This window comes from Mchenga conophoros, linkage group LG3 (assembly GCF_057382185.1).
Source record: "Mchenga conophoros isolate Kocher_MC1m ecotype Shallow Benthic linkage group LG3, M_conophoros_male_GT1.1, whole genome shotgun sequence".
Classification (NCBI taxonomy): Eukaryota; Metazoa; Chordata; class Actinopteri; order Cichliformes; family Cichlidae; genus Mchenga; species Mchenga conophoros.
In genome coordinates this window covers 32,135,517-32,159,769 of record NC_140528.1, presented here as the reverse complement: position 1 = coordinate 32,159,769, position 24,253 = coordinate 32,135,517, and the positions used below count along the sequence as shown (strand labels likewise).

The following is a 24,253-nucleotide window of genomic DNA, read 5'->3' as shown; positions in this document are numbered from 1 at the left end:
GGTGGTGAAGTCTTCTGTTCTCCTGTGTCAAGGGTGCAGACAACAGCTGTTGAAACACCTTCTCTTTTAACGTCTATTCAACTAAATGCTGTGCTATTTATCTTTAGTGACTGTGTACCTGCCCCCCCCCTCTCTCTCTCGTGCTCATAAGAATAAAAATGAATAAAAAGTTGTTGATTACTTCTACTCATGTGACAAAGTGCAGGAAGACCACGCCTGGGTGCATATTTTTGGTAATAGCCCGTCACCAGTAGTAACCATCTATTACCTATGACGAGCCACCTGGGAAGGCGAGACAAACTTTGGAGCAGACACAAGACACTTTGTCGAGAGACACTTCTGCATCGATGACGGGCTGATTTCAGTTCCCACAGAGGCTGCAGCCATCGATCGGCTTAAGCACACATGTGCAGCCGAGTCTAACCTCAAACGCCACAAAATTGCCTCAAATAGTTTCTTAGTCATGCAAGCCTACACCCGGTGTGGAGTTCTCTCCGTATGTAATAGTATCTTCAACCTTTTGTATACTCTGAGTGGAAAACAGTTAAAACATAAACATGTTTAATGAATACCTTTCATAACTTGAAATGCAAATAGAAATGATACATTTTTAAAAATGATGCAAACAACAAAGTAAAATGTTGCTATTTACCCCAAAATGCAGCAAAGGCCTCAGAGTTTTTTGCACAATCATTTCAAACTATTTACAGAACAATCAGGTGTGTTGCATCAAATAAGAAGGCACACAAAGTATTCATGCAACTCCCAAAAAATAGGTCCTGTCCACTATAAAACAGAGGAGAACACCACAAGGTCTGACAGCAGGAGCACCTGTGACATTCACTAGTATAACTCACAAAAACCCAATAACTGCATAACACACTAACTACAGCCTCCAAACACACTAAACGTCACTAATCTCTCACATGTGAAAACTCGCTCTCTCTCTTTCTTTCGCTCTCTCTCATTGGTGTCACTCCTAAAACTTCTCCCTCTTCCTAAACAACCAAACGCCTCATGTTGCCGTATCATTTTTTGATTGGTGGACATGGTACACTTCAACATGAATAAGGAAGGGAAGGGGTGTTTTTTTCTTTTTCACTCGCAAGCGGAGAGCGTTTGCTAGCGCTGTCCTTAGAAAACGCAGTTGCTGAGGCGGCTGAGGTCATTTGGAGTCCAGGGAGCGCTTTGAAGACCTTCTGTGACTCTTTGGTGGCATCTGTCATTTTTTACAGTGTTGTATGTTGGTACCTCAGGTCCCACATCTCCAGATTCACTAACAGCTTCTTCCACCTGGGCCATTCGGACATTTAACAAACACCATGTCCCCTCTGTTCTAACTCTGCTGTGATCCCAACAACCGACATGTAAAGGTCGCCCAAACTAATAAAATTGTCAGGGATTATAGTGGAGAGAGAAAACAGGCGGCTCCCACCCTCTATCTGAACATCAGTTTTGAGTGGCTATACAGTATATCTGCAGAGATACGGGCAGTACAGGTGCAGCAGTTAGGTATTAAGAAATAAAAAAGAAAAGAAAAACATAAAATGAATTCATATTCAATTTCCACATTTACTAAAAGCAAACAATGTAATGATATTAAAGTAACTCCCTGATGGATGACATGAGCAATGAATAGCTTCACTGATTTTATTAGGTTCTATTTGAGTCTCAATCTGCTGCTGTTTGAAGCTCATCACCAGAAAAACAACAAAACATACAAACTCTGAGGGAAATGACCAAAACAGTCTCCAGTCTTTTGTTAGACTCTGTGTTTATAGTGGAAAATTTGCTCTTATTAAAGGAAGTGAAGGATACATAATAGGCAGATAAGACAAACGTGTGGTGAGTGCAACTAGCAGCTGTGGTTTCCTGAATGAACGTCGATGTTCGAAGAAACGAGGTTACTACACCGGGGGACCCCATCCTTGGGGTGGACCCATTTTTGTTTTAGCGTGTTTTGGGGTTTAAAAGCCACAGAGACGCGGTGCTTAGGAAAAATGCATTTCAGCTGTGCTGATGCTCCTGACACGTATAAGACTGGGGAAACCTGCATTCAGCTGGACCTGAAAAACACTATGTCCAGATAAACACAATCAACTTTTGGAGAAAAATAAAAGATTCTTCATCAGACTAACAACTAAAAACATGACACTTACCTTAACAGTATGGGCTACATCAAATATATTCAAGACCGACAACAACACTTCTCACTGCTGCTAATTTTAACAAAACTAAACAAAAAGTAGAAAAAGGCAATTCACCAAGTCTTGAAAAGTAAAACTGAAAAATAGAAACACAGAATAAAATAAAACATCCATCCAGATCTTTACCACCAACAACATAAAATCTATCTTAATTAAATGGCCTAATTCTCCAATAAATTAGCAATAATAAAGTAAGAAAAAATAAGACATTCAATTTATGGACGCTCAAATTAACAGAGCGACATTAAACGCACCTCATTGCCTGCCGTAGCGTTCTTCGCAGCTGCACTTCACCTCAAAGGTCGGTTAATACATCGGATTGAACTTAACCAAAGTCCAATTAAAGGAAAATAAATGTTTCTAACAAATACAATGAAGAAGATTAAAATAATTCACTGTCAGTTACTGTCGCTGTGAGTTTGACGAGGTCAGCTGCTTCATTTGGTTCTGCCTAAAGTTCTCTCAGTGATCCAGTGTTTATATGATAAGATACGTGTTTAATGCAGAGAGTTGGAATTACAAGTTGGTAAGAAGCTTTTTAACAAAGGTTTGATTTAAGCTTTAAGTTCAAAGGTGAAAGAAATTTCACGTTTGATGAAGGAAGATCAAGGCTAACAAGGACATAGGTCAAAGGTCAAAATAAGGTAAGGTGAGAAAATATAATAGATATATATAATCAATCAATAAGGTGAAAATATCAGATAAAAGGGTTTTTTTGGTTATAAGGAATAAAGAGGTCAAAGGTCAAAACAAGAGTACTGTTAAGTTAAAATTAAAAGGTCAAAGGTCAGATTAAACAGGTTACACAGAAAGGATCGGCAAAACTTAAACAAGGATAAAGAAATAATACATTAAACAAGGAAATAAATTAAAAGTCTGAGTTAATGAGAAATTAAACGTTTAAATCAGGTTAAGAGTTAAATTTTAAGCTTTTCTTAGTTAAACTAAATAAAATAATCAGAATAAACGATTGGAGGAAAAAAGCAAAGATGTTGTGATCAAATAGTTTGTACGGCAGAAAGAAAAACATGTTTCAGTAGATTGTATGTTGGAAACCACAGTAGACACAGTAGACTCAAATCATTGTTACTGAGGAATTCTGCCTTAAACAGTAAAGTGTTCTTTAACAGTGTGTGTGTGTGTCTGCAGCTGTTCTTTGTGTTGTTGCTGCATCGTTGCCTCAGGGGGAAAGTTGTGTGTGTGTTATGCAGACTAGCAGAGACTGCAGCTGTCAGCAGCCACACACACTTTCTATTCTTCAAATCAAATCACAGTGAAACATGTTCACTGACAGCTCAGCTTCAGCATCGTCTTCATGCTGTGACTGCAGCCGTTCAACTCTGTTTGTCTTTAACCCAAATCATCACAACATGCAAATATAATCATCAAAATGATGTGACTGGAAGGATGCAGCAGTCTGTGCTCCACCTTTCTCCTCCACACCTGCAGGTGGAGAACATGGATGCATGAATCTCTACAGAGTTCTTTGAATATTATCCGTCTCATCAGTTTTCAGTGAACAAAACTCCTCACAGAGCCAAAATAAGCAGTTTGTATCCAACATAACTCAGCTGGACTCTGATGCTCCGTATAACAGCCACACATGAGTCTGGATTCACTCAAAGCATTGAACAAACTTTATTGGAAATGAAGCTTTTGGACATTTGTTCTCTGATATTTGCTCTTCAGCTCGAGTCTCCATCAGTGGGAACATTTCCTGATTCAACTTTTCTTCTGTTCAAATCAAACTCCATGAGAATCAAAGTGTGAATCAGAGTCCTGATGATCAGATTCTATAGAAACATGGAGACTGTAGAGGATTTACACTCAATATGTTCATTTGTTCCCTTCAAGAAAAATCAATCATTCATCCAATTAAATCAGTCGTTGATCAGTTTGATTGACAGGACAGATGATCAGAGGTGCAGCGTTTTTACCTCCATCATTGAAACAGGGTTCGAAGAATGGGTGGAGTTTGTGAGTGAAGGAGCAGCCAGTAAAGGAGTAGATCAGAGCTGCAGCACCTACATCATAAAAGGAGACCAGACCCTCCTCATAATCCACAAACACCCCCACCTTCTCAGGACCAGGATGGAGACAGAGGGGGACTGAAGGACCAGCACGCGCACTGTACTCATTTCCATTTCTCAGCCTCACAGTCCAGAAACCATCCTGAGGTCTCGCTGTGATTTTTCCCTTCCTGTTGATCGACTCTGTGGCCACTCCTAAAGTCCACTCAGTCTTTCCTTTAACCTGAACCTCAAAGTAAAATCTGCCTGAAGAGAAACTCTGCTCTCCTAAAACACAAACACACAGAGAAAATCTCTCTGGGTTGTCTGGAAGTTTCTTCCTCACATCACCACAGTACACTTGTTTTCCATCATCAGACAGGATGAGGTTAGGATGAGCTGTATCAGGATCCAGAGTCACATCCACCTCATGCTGCTGCACCCTCTGCAGCTCAGCCTCTAACAGCTTCTTCTTCATGGGTTTCCAGACTGTCTCCTCCAGCTGAGCCGCAGCTCTCCCCACAGTCCCCTCATATGATGGTGGATGAACTCTGACCTCTGTCCAGTCCTTGCTGGGTGGAGCAGCTTTCAGGGAGGAGAAGCTTTGGAGGAGGTGGAGGTGGTCTTCAGAGCGTGAGAGCTGCTCCACCTCAGAGCTTCTCTCCATCAGCTCAGAGATTTCCTGTTCCAGATCTTTGATGAGACCTTCAGCCTGTTTCTCTGTAGCTTCCTGTTTGTCTTCGATCTCCTTCATGAGCTCCTTCAGGCGTCTCTCAACAGACTCCATCAGAGCCGTGAGGACCTGAACACCTTCTGCTTTCTGTCTGTCTGCAGCATCTTTACTCATCTTCACCGACTCTGTGATCTCCTGAATCTTCAGTCGTCTCTTCTGGATCATCTGCTGAATCTCAGCCTCTGTCTTCTCCAGCTCTGCCTTCTTTCCTTCATATTCTTCTCTCAGAGGAACAAACTCGTGGTTCTTGTGTTCTAAAACAGGGCAGAGCATGCAGACACATGTCTGGTCGGTCTTACAGAACAGCTCCAGGAGTTTATCGTGCTTCGTGCACATCCTGCCTTCCAGGTTCTCCACAGCATCAACCAGCTGATGTCTTTTCAGACCTTTCAGTGTCAGATGAGGCTCCAGGTGAGTCTGACAGTAGGAGGTCTGACACACCAGGCAGGACTTCAGGGCCTTCAGTCTGGTTCCAGTGCAGACGTCACAGGGAACTTCTCCTGGTTTGGCAGCTTGTTGCTCTGAGCTGCTGCTGCTGGCTTTCTGCTGAGCTTCACGTCTGAACTGAGCAACCATCTCAGAGAACAAAGTGTTGATCTTCAGCTGAGGTCGAGTGTAGAAAGTCTCTTTACACATGGGACACTGACAGCTCTGACTCATGTCCCAGTGCTGACTGATGCAGGTTTTGCAGAAGTTGTGTCCACATGGTGTAGAGACTGGATCAGTGAACACATCCAGACAGATGGAGCACAGAAACTGATCTTCAGATCGCAGATTGCTGGCAGCAGACATGTCTGCACTCTGAGGGAGAAAGAAGAGAAACATTTGATTCAAAATTCACTTTAAATTTCATTTTACAAAGAGAGAAACAAGCGTCAGTAGTCTGAGGAGCTTTGAGAGAAAAGCGTCTGGACTTCTTTAAGTTTCTTTTCATCACAGAAGCTTCTTCACCTCATCCTCAACACGGACCAAGGAATGAATACTGCACTTTTGGAAGAACTCCCTCCCCTGCAGCCTCTTATCGTCAAAGGGACAGAGGTGGAGAGGGCAAACAGCCACAGATTCCTGGGACTGCAGGTTACATCAGACCTGAGCTGGACTCTCAACACTACAGCAACTGTGAAAAAAGCCCAGCAAAGGCTTTATTTCATTCGGCTGCTCAGGAAAGCTGGCATGAACCACCACCCTCTCACCCAGGCCTGCAGAGGACTGATAGACAGCATCCTCACCGCAGGCATCACTGTCTGGTATGGAAACACTACACAGACAGAGAGGAAGGCTCTGCAGAGTCAGAAAGTCTGCAGAGAGGATTATGGGAACAACACTTGCATCCATGGACCTGCACATACAAAGCTGCACATACAATCTCAGACACAACAGAGCGGACAGCAGCATCACACACAGAACACGATTCTTCAACAGCTTCTTCCCCACAACTGTCAGACTGACGGCAAACAAAAACACACTGAACACTTAAAATAACACAGCACTACTTAACCTCACTTTGAATGTATCATCGGTTCACTGACCATCGGGCAATACACTCACAACAGACTTGTGAAACAGATCTGTGGAACAAATGTGCAACACTGTGAGTGCGATAAGAAGTAGAGAACTACACACTCTCTGTACATTTTCTTCTTTTTCTTTGTATATAGAAAATAGTACGACTACCCTACTCCGGACTTCATTTCTATCCTCCTGCTTTTTCTGTCTTTATATTGTTAAAGTGTGATTTGACTTGGAAAGCTCTGCACAAGTATTCCACTGTGCATGGACTGTTGGTCCTGTGTGCAAATGTCAAAATAAAAATCTTGAACCTTCAGTTGTCAGAGTAACTGGTGGAGACCCAGCAACACACTCAGACACAAACTGGTTCATCTGAAACACAAACTGAACAACGTCGTGTCTGCTGTACAGTGCAGCGTCCAGATGAACAGGATCAACAGGATGAACATCTTTTTAACAGTCGTTACAAAGATGTGAAGTTGTTTGGCTGACACAGACAAACAGTATCCCACATTCTTGATTTTTAGCTCACAAACACGTCTTATAAGGACTTATTGATCCTGAAATGTTGGAGGTTTTAGCTCTTTAAACAGTAAAGTTACAGGAGGATACAGATAATTATCAGGAAAATGTCCTCGGTTTGTTAAAATGATCCCGTCCGATAACACACGAGAACAATAAATGTATAATTTTCTGTTGTAACCCACAAACTGAACGGTCACACTCATCTTTCATGTTGTCACTAAAACATCACTCCTTCCACGTCTAGTTGGTCGTGATGGAGGCGGAGTGCGTTGGGTCCGCTTTCCCTGCCCAGCCGATGTTCCTGACGCAGGGAAACAGATCCTGTTGGGGATCCCTACCTTGGCACAACACCTGCCATGGTCTTTGCACACTCACCACAGTAAATGCATCATGTTGTCAGCTTTACAGTATCATAGTCAGAGAAACTGGTCAGGCCGCTCTCTTCCAAATGTCTACACTTCACCCTTTTACTGTCAGTGGGCTCAGAGTCCATCTAATGTGGCTCATTATCTGATGCCGTCTGCAGACCAGTGTTAGACACTGAGAGGTTGATGGCTCCGTGTCAGAGCACCGGCCTTAACGAAAAAGTTATCAATCGTTCTTTTCATCTTTTCTCATTACCCACAGCTACATCCACTCCTATCACGCTGCTCACCTCTGCTGCGACGATTCAAACAGCCGGAAAGTAAATAATTTGGAGACGGTGCGTTTGTGTCACAGTGAACAGTGAAAACAGAGACTTTCTAAAACAATGATGCATGTTAGTCATGTGATGCAGGCATGTGACCAATTAAACAAAGATAGTGGAGAGCATTATACAGCAGCAGTTTTGACAGTCCTATTAAAGATGAATATCAGTCTGCACATGCTCCACAGAGCTTTTCTTCAAATTCTTTATTTCTCTCTCGCTTTTGCAACTTTGTACTTTTGTGTTACTCGCAGCAACAACTCCACCTCATTGTTAGTCCATTTTAAAACTCGGTGCTTTTCCTCCACCTTTTGCTGCGACGTTTCAAACAGCTGGAAAGTGAATAAGCAGCAGACAGAAGTGAGACCGGTCGAATCGTCTTGCGTTTCACGCATGCGCAGGACTGGAACGTAAGCGTTTTCAGCCGTCTTAATGTGGACGCACAACTCTGTGAAAACGACTGAAAACACTAGTGTGGACGCGGAGCGCTGTTTTCAAATCTATCCGGGCGAGTGTGGACGTAGCCTAAGTGGCACCATGGAGAAATGAGGTGGCGCTCTAGAGCCCTGATGAAGTGAACAGAGTGAAGATTTGTGTAGAAGCAGGAAGTGTGATCAGCTGCACTCACCACTGTTGCTGAGAGGAACCTGATGGACTCCAGTGAATCTTCTTTTAGAGACAAACAGGACTCGACTGCAGCTCTGCTGCTGCTCTCTCACACTTTCACTTCTGCAAAATGACGTTGAGCTTCTTGTTGTTCAGGTGTTGCTCCGCCTCTTCTTGCCTCTCCCTTTACAGGAATCAGCCGGTCTGTACTCAGTGACTGTGTGCAGCGGGTGGGAGGAGTGAGGAGTGGTGTGTGGGTAAAGTTCACACAGTAATGACGGCCTCAGGTGATCAGGAGAAACTCACCTGGATTTCCTTTTTCCACAGCAGACTGAGAGCTTCAGGTGGACCCTGAAGGAGGTCTCAGACACAGGTGGTAAAAGTACACACAGTCTGTACTGAAGTAGAAGTACTACTGTTAAAAATACTCCAAGTACTGTTTCAACTTCTTTACTCAAGTAAAAGTAAAAAGTACTGGCTGTGAAATGAGAGTAAAAAGAGCTGATTGAAGAACATTTCTAACACGTGTTTATACAAAGCTAACTGAACCATGTGCTGCATCAACGTGATAATAAAATAATATTATTCACTTTGTTTCTGTCTAAATTTGAATTCTAATAAATATTTTAGCTTGAAATAAGTGAAAAAAATCTGCCAATGGAACAAGTTAAAACTCTCTATTTTTTCTCTGGTTTCAAGATTCACTGTCTTGAAAAAAGTTCATATCCGGTGGCGGACGCCCTGAGACATCAGTGCATTGGTGGTTCTTTGTGTCTGGGGATGGGCGTCCAGGTACACGCCGGCTCACTCCTTGGTGGGTGCTTATCGGGGCCTGGAGCCTGGGGCTCGCTCGGGCCACTTCGGGGGTGGGGTGCCCTCGGCCTCTCGGCCTGGGGCTCGGTCACTCAGGCACAGCTGGCTGCCGGCGGAGCTCACGGGCGCGTCACTGCAACCCCCCCTGGCTTCTGCTCCGCGGCTGCTGAGTGAGCCCTCATCTGGGACTCTCCTCAGCTCTTTCTGGGACAGTGGCGCGGCTGCCCCTCTGTTGGTCTTCCTTGGTCTCTTGTGTTCTGGGGGCCTCTGGATGTCTGGAGTTTTGATCTCCTCCATACCTGCTTCATGCCCTGGAGGACGGGGCTGTGGCCCCCCCACACTCCCTAGCAGATCATTACATGAAGGAACCTTTTAAAAACAAGCGCGTCCATGCTCACAGGTGTACACACCGGTGCTCACACACACAAACTACACCCTTTTTGGCTCCTAACTTAAGGTCAAGGTCAAGGTCAAATTTATTTATATAGCACATTTCAAACAGCCGATGCTGCACAAAGTGCTTAACAATATAAAAATGTTATTGAAAAGCAACAATGTAATACAATAATAACAATAAAAAACAATAATAGGACAGTAAAAGAATTAAAACAATAACTAAACTAATTCAAATAAGACCAAAATGTTTGGGTCATAGTTTGTTAAAAGCCAGGGCATAGAAATGTGTCTTTAGTAAAGATTTAAATTGCTCAAGTGTTTGTGCAGATCTAATATTTAAGGGGAGACTATTCCAGAGTCTGGGACCTGCCACAGAGAAGGATCTATCAGCACGGGATTTGAGGTTAGTCCGTGGGATGGACACCATTAGTTTTGAGCTAGACCTCGTGGTTTTTCCTGGAGCATAGGCAGAGAGGAGCTCAGACAGGTAAGGAGGGGCTCGGGCGTTAAGTGACTGAAAAACAAAAAGTAAAAGTTTAAATTGGATCCGGTAGGAGACAGGAAGCCAGTGTAAAGAAGTTAAAAGTGGGGTTATATGCTCTCTCCGTTTGGTACCAGTTAGTAGGCGAGCAGCTGCATTTTGAACCATCTGAAGATGATGGATGATGGCCTGATCTAGAACATAATAAAATGAATTGCAGTAGTCCAATCTGCAAGTAAGAAAAAGGTGAATAACACGCTCAAAGACGTTAGCCGGAAGGTATGGCTTTACCTTGGCTAGCTGTCTTAACTAAAAAAAAAACAGGACTGAACTACTGCACTCACCTGCTTATTCAATTTAAAAGAACCATCAATATAGACACTGAGGTTTTTTACATGTGTTTTACAATACGAGGAAAGTAGCCCAGAGTGCTGTCGATATGATTAAAGTTGCCAAAAATGACAACCTCAGTTTTATTTTCATTTAGCTTTAAAACATTTAATGACAACCACTGTTTGACATCATCAAGGCAGCGTAATAAGAGCTGGGGATGGTCTGACCCTGCTTTTAAAGGTAGATAAATCTGCAAATCATCAGCAAAACAATGAAATGAAATGCTGTACCGCGAGAAGATGGAGCCCAATGGCAACAAATAGAGTACGAACAGAGCAGGACCCAAAATAGAGCCTTGAGGTACACCGTATTTAAGAGGGGCTATTTTGGAGTTGTGGGGGCCCATACTGACATAAAAAAACCTTTCTGACAGATAGGACCGAAACCACTGTAAGGCAGATCCTTTTAGGCCAGCATGAAATTCTAGCCGTGATAACAGGATGTCATGGTCGACCGTGTCAAAAGCTGCTGACAAGTCCAACAATAAAAGGGCAGCAGGGCTGCCAGAGTCCAGAGTTAAATGAATAGCGTTAAAAATCCTTAAAAGTGCCGTCTCAGTGCTATGTAGTGGAGGCCGGAGACAGCCCTGATGCCAAAGGATCCCAAGAAGCAAGTGGTCTCACCCGAATACCTCGGTACTTCAAGTTCCTGTTAGGCATAGCAACAAAGAGGAATAAGGATTAATATGTGAGTGGGGCACACAAAGGAAAACTACACTGACCAACATCTGCACCACCTGCATTTACTACAAGAAAGCCTATGACTCTGAGCCTCACACAGGGATCCTGGAAGTGCGCAAGATCAACTGGACTGCAAGGACCTTCATAAGTCACCATCAAGTGCATTATTTACCAAGGAGTTGCTCTGTCCTCACAGCTGTTTCTTGAAGACGTTTCATCCGAGAAGCTTCTTCAGTTCTAGGGTCGAACCGTGGAAAATCCCAGATTTAAGCCCTGTGGGAGTGTCCCCCCCAAGAGGGACAATGGTGTGAAAACGGGTGTGGGTCACAATCAGCCAAGGTTTTTGGGTGAGTTCATTGTAAAACCTAACGCCACCCTATCATGTGATTTCCTGAGGTCAGATGGCCCAGGGTGTGAGTGGGCGTTAAGGCGTCTGGGAAGGATCTCAAAACTGGATTATAGATGGCAGATAGTTGGTGTTGTAAACCACCGCCTCTGTTCAAAGATGGTCGCTCACAGTGGACATAGATGGCTTGTGAACTTTGGCATCCTCAAAAGAGTGACCTTTGTCCTTTAGATGCAGATGGACTGCTGAGTCTTGTCCTGTGGAGGTGGCTCTTCTATGCTGTGCCATACATTTATGAAGTGGCTGTTGGGATTCCTTAATCTTAGATAAGTAAAAGCCATATCTGAACCATGGCTGAATGAAGGCACCTGTGAAGCCAGAAGAAAGTGTAGAGAGCTGAACGTAAACGGAAGAAGAATGAACTTCAGGTGTCAGCAAATATTACAGTATTACTGGAATTCACATCCTGAAATGACTGCAAATTACAGACCTATTTCCAAATTGAGTTTTATCTCAAAGATTCTTGAAAAGGTAGTTTACAAGCCATGAATATCCATTTTTAGAAGAATGTTGTATTTCAGAAGTTTTTCAATCTGGTTTTAAAGCTTTGCATAGTACAGAATCTGCACTTTTAAGAGTTTTTAATAATTTTTTTTAGGAACTGCATCACATGACTGTGTTATGATCGTGCTTTTAGATTTAACAGCTGCCTTTGATACAGTGGATCATAAGATTTTAATTTGCAGGTTAGAGCAGGTGGTGGGTGTTAGGAGTACTGCACTGCAGTGGTTCAGATCCTAATTGGCAGACCAAACTTTCTCTGTGAAACTTGGTGAGCTTGTATCCTCTGCTGCTTCTTTTCAATGTGGGGTTCCACAGGGTTCAGTTTTAGGCCCGCTTCTTTTCTCCTTATATCTGATACCACCCGAGTATATTTTCAGGAAACTGGGAGTCATCGGCAAAACAGTAGAAAGAAATCCCATGATTTGTTTCCCACTTAAAAGATAAATGGTTTCTCAGTAGGCCCTCTGCTCAGATGTCTTGATGAAATAAGGGCCTGGGTGGCTTTGAACTTTTCACATTTTAATGAGCAGAAAACAGAAGTGATGGTTTTTGGTGGCACTTCTGAGACCACTACTATGGATCCTGGTTTGCTGGCACAGTTTGTTAAACCAATCACCACTAGCCTGGGAGTTTAAATGGAGGCAGATGATGAAGTTGAAAACCAGGTCAGAGCTGTTGTAAAATCTGTCTTTTTTTCATTTGAGACAACTGGCAAAAATAAAGCCCATCTTATCAGAGCAGCTTTTTGAGACAGTAATCCATGTCTTTGTTACATCTAAGATAAGAGATGAGATAAGATGTACCTTTATTAGTCCCACATGTGGGAATTTTCTAGACTCCATTATTGTAACGCACTTTATAGTGGGGTTAGTGATGCATCTGTTAGGCGTCTGCAGGTTATGAAGCGCATCTTTTAACTGGAACAAAAAGGTCTGAGCACATTACCCCCATTTTAATTTCACTTGCTGGCTTCCTGTCACAAACTGGTAGTAGGAACTCAAGAGCAAAGTTTCTTTTAAACTTATGACACACACACACACATATTTACACAAGCACACACACACTGGTTTTGCTTACAGAAACAGTCAGACAGGTTTGTGCATGTTGATCTGGAAGATAAGTTCTCAAATGCCGCAGGTTATTCTCACATAGTTAAAGCCAAAAGAGAGAATTGTTTTTTGTTTTAGGACCAAGTGTATGTTTGCACCAGACTTTTACCATAAGAAGTATGTAAATGAGAAAAAAGTGAACTGTAGTCCTCTCATTTCTTTTAAAACAATGACGGGACTCAAACACAAACACACTGAAACTGAAGTCCAGCTGTAATCCAGGCCAGAGTTCTGAACAGTAAGACAGTCAGTGGGTAAAATATCACAGGCAAGGGGGAGAGATGACAGACAAAATATAAAAACAGCAAAGGTAAACACACACACACACGGCATTATTATAGACAGGAGAAACGTCTTGGAAATAGTCTTTGAGCATGTAGAATCCACATCTGTCACTGGTGGGCAGATAAACTGAATCCGTTGATACAGCCATCCTTGGATGTGCATCTGAGGCAAATGATCAGACGGAGCAGGTGGTGGTCAACCTCCCGAGCAAACCACACCTCATCCAAAGTTTGGGCATGGAGGTGGTCACCACGTACAAGCTGCTGGGTCTTCACCTTAACGATAACCTGGACTGCTCAGAAAACACTCAAACTCGGCACCAGGACCAAAGTCGACTGTGCTGACAGGCTGAAGTCTGCAGGACATTACTGAGGATGTCTGCAATCTTTTATCCAGAGCTCTGCTGTGGAGGCGGCAGCAGAGAGAGGGGCAGGTAACGGCTAAATAGCCTGGTGAAGAAGGCCAGCTCTGTCCTGGACAGTCCCCTAGACCCCATAAAGGAGGTGGGTGGGCTATTATGCACAACATCTCTCATCCCTGCATGAGACTGTGGATGGAGACTGTGGACGGAGACTGTGGACGGAGACTGTGGACGGAGACTGTGGATGGAGACTGTGGATGGAGACTGTGGACGGAGACTGTGGACGGAGCGCTATCACAGGTCCTTCATCCCGACAGAAGCCAGGCTGTAACATTATAAACAGGATGAACACTGTTTAGAAATATGTGTGTATAACTATCACTGCCTGCACTTTATGTGCACATAAAACATCTTGTGTTATTTTTCTGCATATAGTTGCACAGAATCTTTTTATTATTTATTTTTTCTATTTTTATGTGGGATCAATAAGGTCTTTGTCTATGTCTGTCTCCTCAGTTTCCCAGTGTGCCTCAGGTGTGGAGGTACTAGAGGGGGCGGAGTTTGTTCTCCTGCCCTGTGAGTTTCCCACTTTTGAAGAAAAAGAATCCACAGCTGTGTGGAGTCGCTATGACCTCAATCCCTCCACAGTGCACCTGCGTCGACGAGAAGGCGATGACCTCCAGAACCAAAATCAGAATCAGAATCAGAATCAAAATCAGAAAGGGTTTTATTGCCAAATGTTGAGCAGGTTTACAACATTAGGAAATTGCTGCGGTGCTTCAGTGCAAACATAGTGTTATAAATTACGTTTAAATAGACATGAAAATAAAAATAAGAGTAAGAATTAAAAGTGCTAAGTAGATAGATATAATAATAATGGATTGGATTTATATAGCGCTTTTCAAGGCACCCAAAGCGCTTTACAATACCACTATTCATTCACTCTCACATTCACACACTGGTGGAGGCAATCTACGGTTGTAGCCACAGCTGCCCTGGGGCAGACTGACAGAAGCGAGGCTGCCATATCGCGCCATCGGCTCCTCTGGCCAACACCAGTAGGCGGTAGGGTAAAGTGTCTTGCCCAAGGACACAACGACCAGGACAGAGAGCCCGGGGATCGAACCGGCGACCTTCCGGTTACAGATACGCTTCCCAACCCCCTGAGCCACGGTCGCCCCACAATCATGTATATATATCATATATACATGATATATACATGAGTGCAGGTGGTGATCAGTGCCAAACATGGAATGATGCAGTGAACACAGCGTAGGGTCATGTGTTAGTGGTGGGAACAGTCATACGGTTATTGTTCATGTGTCCAACAGCAGAGGGGAAGAAACTGTTCTTATGGCGAGAGGTTCTGGTGCGAATGGACCGGAGCCTCCTGCCTGAGGGGAGCAGGTCAAACAGACTGTGTCCAGGGTGAGAAGGGTCAGCTGTGATCTGAGCTGCACGCCCCAGTGTCCTGGAGGTGTACAGGTCCTGCAGAGATGGGAGTCTGCAGCCAATCACCTTCTCAGCAGAGCGCACAACACGCTGCAGTCTCTGTTTGTCCCTGATAGTGGCTCCAGCGTACCACACGGTGATGGAGGAGGTGAGGATGGACTCGATGATTGCAGTGTAGAATTGCGTCATCGTCCGTGTTGGCAGGTTGAATTTCTTCAGCTGCCTCAGGAAGTACATCCTCTGCTGGGCTTTCTTAATGACGGAGGTGATGGTGGGCTCCCACTTCAGGTCCTGGGTGATGGTGGTACCCAGGAAGCGGAATGAGTCCACAGAGGTGATGGGGGTGTCAGTCAGGATGATGGGGGGGAGTGGGGCTGTGTGCTTCCTGAAGTCCACAATAATCTCCACTGTCTTCTGGGCATTTAGCACCAGGTTGTTGTGGCTGCACCAGGACACCAGACGTTCAACCTCCCTCCTGTAGGCAGACTCATCCCCGTCCGAGATGAGTCCAATAACAGTGGTGTCATCTGCAAACTTGATTAGCTTGACAGACTGGTGGGTGGAGGTGCAGCAGTTGGTGTACAGGGAGAAGAGCAGAGGAGAAAGAACACAGCCCTGAGGGGAGCCGGTGCTGATGGTCCGGGAGTCCGAGACATTCTTTCCCAGCCTCACATGCTGCTTCCTGTCCGTCAGGAAGTCAGTGATCCACCGGCAGATGGGATCAGGCACATTCATCTGGGAAAGCTTGCCTTGGAGATGGTCTGGAAGGATGGTGTTAAAGGCAGAGCTGAAGTCCACAAACAGGATCCTGGCGTAGGTTCCTGGGGAGTCCAGATGCTGCAGGATGAAGTGTAGGGCCATGTTGATGGCGTCATCTACAGACCTGTTGGCTCTATATGCAAACTGCAGGGGGTCCAGGAGGCCGTGAGGGTCTTGAGATAGGAGAGAACCAGGCGCTCAAATGACTTCATGACCACAGATGTCAGAGCCACGGGTCTGTAGTCATTTAGTCCAGTGATCCTAGGTTTCTTGGGGACAGGGATTATGGTGGAGGACTTGAAGCAGGCAGGCACATGACATGCCTGCAGTGAGGAGTTGAAAATGCCAGAAAACACTGGGGCCAGCTCGTTTGCACAGTGTCTGAGGGTGGCAGGAGACACACCGTCTGGGCCGGGAGCTTTTCGAGCATTCAGATTCTTAAACTGCTTCCTCACATCTGCTTCATGAATATGAAGAGTTGTGGTGGGAGGAGGTGGTGTGAAATCCTCTTTTGTGTGGGGTGAGGAGGGGGGTGTTGTAGGTGAAGTGTTTGAATGTGGTGATGGCTCTATGGAGGGGGGAGAGGTGGGGGAATGAGTGTCCAAAGTGCCTCTATTGTTGGGGCCGTTGGAGGTGTGAAGGCTGCCTGATGACTCGTCAAAACGGCAATAGAAGTCGTTAAGGGTGTTGGCTAAGAGCAAGTCATCAGTGGAGTGGGGGGTTTTAGGCTTGTAGTTGGTGATATTCCTAAAACCTTTCCACACAGAGGCCGAGTCATTCTCTGAGATCTGCTGCTGCATCTTCTCAGAGTGCTGGTGTTTTGCAATATAAATGAGCAGTTCAGCAGCCGAACATCCATGAATCCCGACGCTCTGGAAACCGGAGACCTCAGTCTCACTCTGAAAAAGCTTCAGCTGTCTGACAGCGGCAGCTACACCTGCACCATCCGTAAGTTTGGAGTAGAACTGGGTCAGTCAAGAGTGGAACTGCAGGTTCAGCGGGTCAAAGGTGGAGGTCAGTGCAAAGAGATTCAAAATCACATGTAGTGTCACAGAGTGTTAATCATTTTATGTTAACATCATGTAATGTTCATGTTTTCATTGTGTTATAAGTTCCCATCAGTGTCCCAGTGGCTCTGGGTGTCCTGGCTGTAGTTGCAGCTGTCATCGTGGGTGTTGGAGTTCACTTCAGAGGCTATTTTAAGGAAGGTATGTTGTGTGTGTGACGTGTTTGCATTGTGAATAATCTGAATCATCCCTAAACCTCAGATTTGTTTTACTTGACTTGTAGTGTTTTTTCTTCTTCTTAATCTATTAGTTATGTTAATAGGTTGTTTTAATTGTCTCCTTTCTTTCAATAAAACACAAACCAGTGTTTCCCCATGTTTCATGTTCTTAAGGAATCCTCCAGCGCATTTTGCAGAACAGGCTCCCCTCACACACTTTACATGTCAAACATGGGAGCTTTGACAGACTGCGCGCACAAATCATTATTTGTTTTTCTTACTTCACAGTCTCACAGGTGGATGTGGATTCGGGGGTGGAGTCTGTTCAGCTGCCCTTTATAACCACAGTTTACCGACATGAAGATGTAACTGTAGAGTGGACTGACAGCTCCAACAGGATAGTGCACGTGTTTAAAAACGGTTCTGACCACCTTGAAAAACAGCACTGGTTTTACAGAAATCGAACAATGATGAGGAAAAACCTGCGGATAGCTGTGGACCTCAGCCTGACCCTGAAATACCCGACAAACAGAGACGCACTCACCTACACCTGCACCGTCTACAGGGGGGAAACATCCTAAAGAAGAAACAAGTGAAGCTCTACGTCAGAGGTGAGTGCTGTAGACAGAAGATGAAGATGGTGAGTCATGAATTAAAGAGCTTGGTGACCACACTGATAATCTGTCCCTGAGGTGAACAGGACTTGATGAGTGAGCTACAGTAAGATCTATTAAGTTAGGTTTTTCAGCTCAAACTGAAGATGTGACACAAGTCCGAGAAATTGAGGAGTTTAAGAGAAATTTATGAAATGATTTAGAATGAAAATATTATAATGATAATGTTTTTGAGTCAATGTCAGCCTGAAAGCACCAGGATTTTGAGGATCAGATGTTTTCTTAAGGAAACTCACACGAGCTTCTTCTATTTCTTCTATTCCACACTAAAACAACCTCATTAAAATGCTGCACGCTTTGTCTGGGCCTGCATAGCCCAGAATAATAGCTTATTTAACAAAAGTTCATAATAATCTACATGTAGAGAGAAAATTCAAAGGAAATATTAAGTAGGCAAGCTCACATGATGGTCTATTAACGTTTCCAGTTTGGGTGTAGGAAGTGAAGATAAAGACAGATGATAAATTTCTTCCCATAATTGATTTAGGACACCAAAGATAACACTGTGTCTGCTCAGTGGAGCAATGGGACAAATCCCAGGCTGCAGCCAGTCAAACATGTTTTCAGTGCAGATGTTTCACTTCATCCAAACAAAATGTTCTGATGATGCTGTGTTCAGCTCATTGTGGTATTTTTTCTCCTTTCAGTCCCCCTGGTGGAGGTGGAGCAGGGGGTCGAGTCTGTACAGCTGCCCTGCAAAACCAAACTTCACCTGCTTAAAGACAGTAAAGTGGAGTGGACCTGCATTTACATCCGGACCACAAAGGTCCACGTGAATGAGAACAGCTCTGACCAGCCTGAAGAACAAGACCACTTTTACAGAGACCGAACGAAGATGAATGAAGACCTGCTGAAAACTGGAGACCTCAGTCTGACCCTGAGATACCCCACAGAAAGAGACAACGAAGTCTACACCTGCACCGCCTACAGCAGCGAGGGAAACATCCTGCTGAAGAGAGAAGTGAGGCTTCGAGTCAAAGGTCAGAAATGAATTTAAGTCAGTTATTTATACAGCACCAAATCACAACAACAACTGCGTCAAGGCACTTTATATTATAAGGTAGTTCCTTCAATAATACAGAGAAAACAGAGAAAAACCCAACAATCATATGAGCCCACTATGGGTAAGTGCTTTGGTGATAGTGGGAGGAAAAAATCCCTTTTAACATGAAGAAACCTCCGTCAGAACCAGGACTGGGGCGGCCATTTCTGACCCATTCCAACAAAACGATGGCTGATAAACACACGTGCTGTGGTAGAGAGGCAGAGGTTATTAATGACTAATTATTACATTCAGAGAGGTGTATTAACACATCATCACAACCACAATCAACACAATCATCATCTCGGCTCCTCTGACGACCTGTTTGCTGTTGCATGCTGCTGAAAGGCAGTGAGGAGAGGGGACACTCGGGCAGTGCATTTATCACGTATAATGTGTTTCCTGGATACACTGCTGCTTTTACAGCATTCAGAGATCGATGGCTCCGTGTCAGAGCTGGCTATGAACTTCAGACGGATCAGACTTTAACTTAACAAAAAGTTATCAGTAGTTCTTTTCATCTTTCCTTATTACCCACACCTACATCCACTCTGTCAGGCCTAGGCTGCTCACTAGGGCTGGGTATCATCACTGATTTCTATAATCCCTTTGATTCCGATTCACGAGGTCCCGATTTGATTCAATTTAGCCTCAGACAGTCAGAAATATTATAATTCTGATCATTTATCAGCACTGATACATGTGAGACTTCATCACAATTGTGAGCATCACAGCAGATGTCTTTGTGTGAAAGTAACTGAGGATAAAACTCAGAAAAACATGAAGGAGATTTTCCTGGTCTGGCGTTTTATAGCAGATAACCATAAAAATATTCTGCAGTAGATCAAAAACTGTAGAAAACCATGAATCGACATATGAACATTACCTGATGCTGCTGAAGTAAAGCAGAGCAAAGTTGCAGAGGTTCTTTTTAAAAGTGGAATTAATGATGACATTTATCAAATGTGAGTTGTAGTTTGGATCTTGTCTGTGAAGCTTCTCAGTGATCCAGGTCATCGTAGTCTAAGGAGTGTGGAAAGGAAAAACATCTGGACTTCTTTAAGTTGCTTGAAGACGTTTCACCTCTCATCCGAGAAGCTTCTTCAGTTCTAGGACCTAATTGGTCACACTCTAGGGACTCCCCGGCAGCCTACACCTATTGCAGCATAACTAAGGGAGGATTCAGGGTCACCTGGTCCAGCCCTAACTATGTGCTTTAGCAAAAAGGAAAGTTTGAAGCCTAATCTTAAAAGTAGAGATAGTGTCTGTCTCCTGAATCCAAACTGGAAGCTGGTTCCACAGAAGAGGGGCCTGAAAACTGAAGACTCTCCCTCCCATTCTACTTTTAAATACTCTAGGAACAACAAGTAGGCCTGCAGAGCGAGAGCGAAGTGCTCTAATAGGGTGATATGGTACTACAAGGTCATTAAGATAAGATGGGGCCTGATCATTTAAGACCTTGTATGATTAGCATCCCACAGTGAAGTGCTCTGGGTAAACTGGTGTAAGATCCAATAAAGTCATTACTTTCATCTTGTCATTATATGCTCCACTTTCTTGTAACTAGTTACCAAAATAGATTGTACTGATACAATACAATAGATACTTTATACACAAAATGAGTTGAGATCAGGAGTATCTGTACTTCATTGATTTGATTGATCACAATGTGTGTGTTACATGAACACACAGATTGTAGTTTTGGGTAAGTTTAAGGGTCCAAATATGTGTTTCATTCAATGATATACAGATGAATTTACACTTTTTATGTAATCTTTCTTTTTTGGATTTTTTGTTAATAAATGGTAAATGGCCTGTATTTATATAGCGCTTTACTCAGTCCCTAAGGACCCGCTTTACATTACACTCAGTCATCCACCCATTCACACACACAGTCACACACTGGTGACAGCAGCTACAGTGTAGCCACAGCCACCCTGGGGCGCACCGACAGAGGCGAGGTGATAATTTGTCTCCCTTTATTAAAATCAAACTACCATAAAAAATTAGAGACTCGTTCTTTCTTTGTGAGCAGTCCCACTCAAATCCTACTAAAGTGGACTGAAGGCAACAATTCAAAAGAAATGAAGAACAACCAATAAAATACATTATTGAACTTGGCTTGCTCTCAGCGAAGGCGGTCGCACTTTTTCTCCTCTTTTCTCCCTCTTTTCTCCCTTTTCTCCTCACTCCCTTATCTTCCCAGGGAAGATAAGGGAGTGAGGAGAGGGGACACTCGGGCGACATGACAACCCAATCCTGTGGGTTGTCATGTCTTGTGCTGTGGACATTTATGTGCTTTTTGTGCAGAGGAGTTTTTTTGTCTCCTGTTCTCGTGCTGTCCTACCATGGAAGCACAGCATGAGTAGAGGTCTCTTTTTTTCCTCTTGTACTTTCCCATTGTAGTGTATATTTCAGTGTTTTTCTGTAACGCTACCGATCTCTGACTTGTATCCTCATGTGATGTCTGTGTTGTGTGTGTAAGGTCGAGGGGGGGGTCCCATTTCACTGCAGGGCAACCTGCATGTGGCGAATAAAGCTTTGATTGATTGATTAATCCTGAATTAAATGAGTGTAGTATATTTCATCTTTAGGAAATCAACACAAGCAAAGACAAATATCATAGTTTGAGCTTAAAATTGAATATTAAAGTTCTCTTTGGAATCATTGAATAAAACTGCTGCTGTGTCATGTTGTGTTCGTTGTCCTCTCAGTCTGTCAGGTGGAGGTGGAGGAGGGGGCGGAGTCTGTCCAGCTGCCCTTCACAACCACAGAAAACCTGCCTGGAGATGCTGAAGTGGAGTGGTGGCGCTATGAACCTGAACCACCGATGACTGTTCACAAATATCACGCCGGCTCTGACCAGCCTGACGCACGAGACCAGTTTTACAGAGAGCGAAACGAAATGAGAGACGACTCACTGAAAACTGGAGACCTCAGTCTGACCCTGAAACTCCCCACAGACAGAGACACTGGAAAGTACATCTGCAGAGTTGAGGGGAAAGGGATCAAGAGAAAGAAAACAGTTCTGCTGAGAGTGATGAGTCAGTGCAAATACCTATGAAATATTTCTTACAGTGTATTTGTTTATAAAATGACAATAACAATAATTAAATGTAAATATCAGACTGCAGCATCTATAAAGAAGCTTAATAAGGTGTTTTCTAGATTCACTGCTGTCTGTACAGCTCATGTTGTGTTTGTTGTCCTCTCAGACTGTGTGGTGGAGGTGGAGGAGGGGGTGAAGTCTGTCCAGCTGCCCTTCAAAACCACACAAAACCTGCCTGGAGATGCTACAGTGGTGTGGAAACGCATTGACCCTGTACCATCAGTGTTGGTTCACATGTATGAGAACGGCTCTGACCAGCCTCACAAACAGCACCAGGATTACAGAGACCGAACGAAGATGAATGAAGACCTGCTGAAAACTGGAGACCTCAGTCTGACCCTGAAACTCCCCACAGACAGAGACACTGGAGTACATCTGCAGAGTTGAGGGGAAAGGGATCAAGAGAAAGAAAACAGTTCTGCTGAGAGTGATGAGTCAGTGCAAATACCTATGAAATATTTCTTACAGTGTATTTGTTTAAAAAATGACAATAACAATAATTAAATGTAAATATCAGACTGCAACATCTATAAAGAAGCTTAATAAGGTGTTTTCTAGATTCACTGCTGTCTGTACAGCTCATGTTGTGTTTGTTGTCCTCTCAGACTGTGTGGTGGAGGTGGAGGAGGGGGCGGAGTCTGTCCAGCTGCCCTTCACAACCACACAAAACCTGCCTGAAGATGCTAAAGTGGAGTGGGAACGTAAAGAACCTGAATACAGGAGGGTTCACGTGTATGAGAACGGCTCTGACCAGCCTGACAAACAGCACCAGGTTTACAGAGACCGAACGGAGATGAATGAAGACCTGCTGAAAACTGGAGACCTCAGTCTGACCCTGAAACAGCCCACAGAGAGAGACAGTGGAGAATACATCTGTAATGTCTGCAGCAAAGAAAGAAGCATTTCAAGAGAGACCACAGTGCTACTAAAGGTCAAAGGTCAGTATGAAAATATAAGTTTGTCTCTTGTTGTCTGTCCCTGTCTGACTGTCTTGTCTCTGCAGGGAGAGTTCAGGTCCAGGATCAAACAGGGGACATCAGGAACAGAAGCAGCTCCATTGATCCGACTCCTCTGATGGCTGATCAATCAGTTTGATCTGTGCTTAGTTTAGGATCAGCTTTTAGTTCAAGTTAAAATCAAAGTCCCTTTCTCATGACTACACTTTAAGAAAGGGACTGGAGCACACCAGCCTGCGTGGCAGAGTTCCAAGACTTTTGGGGAAAAAAACCCTGGACTGATGAGTGTGTGTCATTACACACTGCATTTCAGAAAAGGAAGCTCATACCAACAGTAAAATATGGTGGTGATAGTCTGATAGTCTGAGGCTGTTTTCCTGCCTCGGGACCTGCAAGACTTGCCTCCCTAAATGGAACCATGAATTCGGCCCTCTTAAAGAAACAATTCTTTAGGAGACTATCTGGCCATCCGTTCTCATCTGACCTGAAGCGCACTTGGTTTCTGCAGCCGGATAATTATGCAAAACACCCAAATAAGTCAAAGTTCTTACCTGAATCTGATTTATATGCTGTGACATGACCTTAAAAAGGTGGTTCATGCTTGAAAACCCAGCAATGTGGCTAAATTACAACATTTCTGCAACAGTGAGTGGGCTGAAAATCCTCCACAGTGCTGTTAAAGATTTATTGCAGGTTGTTACAAATGCTTGGTTGCAGTTATTTATTAAATTCAGGGGCAATAGCTTTTTCTGACATGTTCATCTAGGTTTGGGTTTTTTCCCCTTAATAATAAACACATTTATTTAGAAACTGCATTTTGTATTTACTTCTGTTCTTTGGATAATATTGTAATTCAATTAATGTTTTATCACTCACCTTTGAAAGTTCAGGTCAGGGGTTAACGTGTAATAATGAGAAATAACAGAGAAAAACAAAAGGAAGAAAAGGAAGGTGCAATGAGACATAGGAAATCATGATTCATGGCAAATGAAATTTATCAATAATTGAAAGCCATCCTGACAGTTATTACAAATTAATATTAGTAGGTTCAGTCCCAACTGATGACCTATAAATATCCGTGTCATTACCAAAGTGTCACAAAAGAAACATCTCATGATGGGTAAAACCAGTGAGCAGTCTCAAAACCTTCACAACCGTATTGTTGCAAAACATACTGAAGGTATTGGTTCTAAACTACTGGAGGTTCTAGTGAGCACTGTTGGGTTCTTAATGCAGAGGTAGAAAGAACATCATTTCACCATATATAATAATGATCAGAAGAGTCGTTGAAGAGCCAAGGTGCTACAGAAAAACCTGGAATCAGCAGGTAC

General features: G+C 43.7%; 1 protein-coding gene and 1 pseudogene across 1 annotated transcript; one reads left to right on the top strand and one right to left on the bottom strand.

The window, feature by feature from the left end:
• Positions 1-3,981: 3,981 nt before the first annotated feature.
• On the bottom strand, positions 3,982-5,741 carry LOC146578180 (E3 ubiquitin-protein ligase TRIM21-like). The gene has a single exon (XM_085268566.1). The coding sequence runs from the start codon at positions 5,739-5,741 to the stop codon at positions 4,083-4,085; it is 1,659 nt and encodes a 552-aa protein (XP_085124692.1). The 3' UTR covers positions 3,982-4,082.
• Positions 5,742-5,924: 183 nt separating this feature from the next.
• LOC146578179 (uncharacterized) lies at positions 5,925-23,653 on the top strand (annotated as a pseudogene).
• Positions 23,654-24,253: the final 600 nt, after the last annotated feature.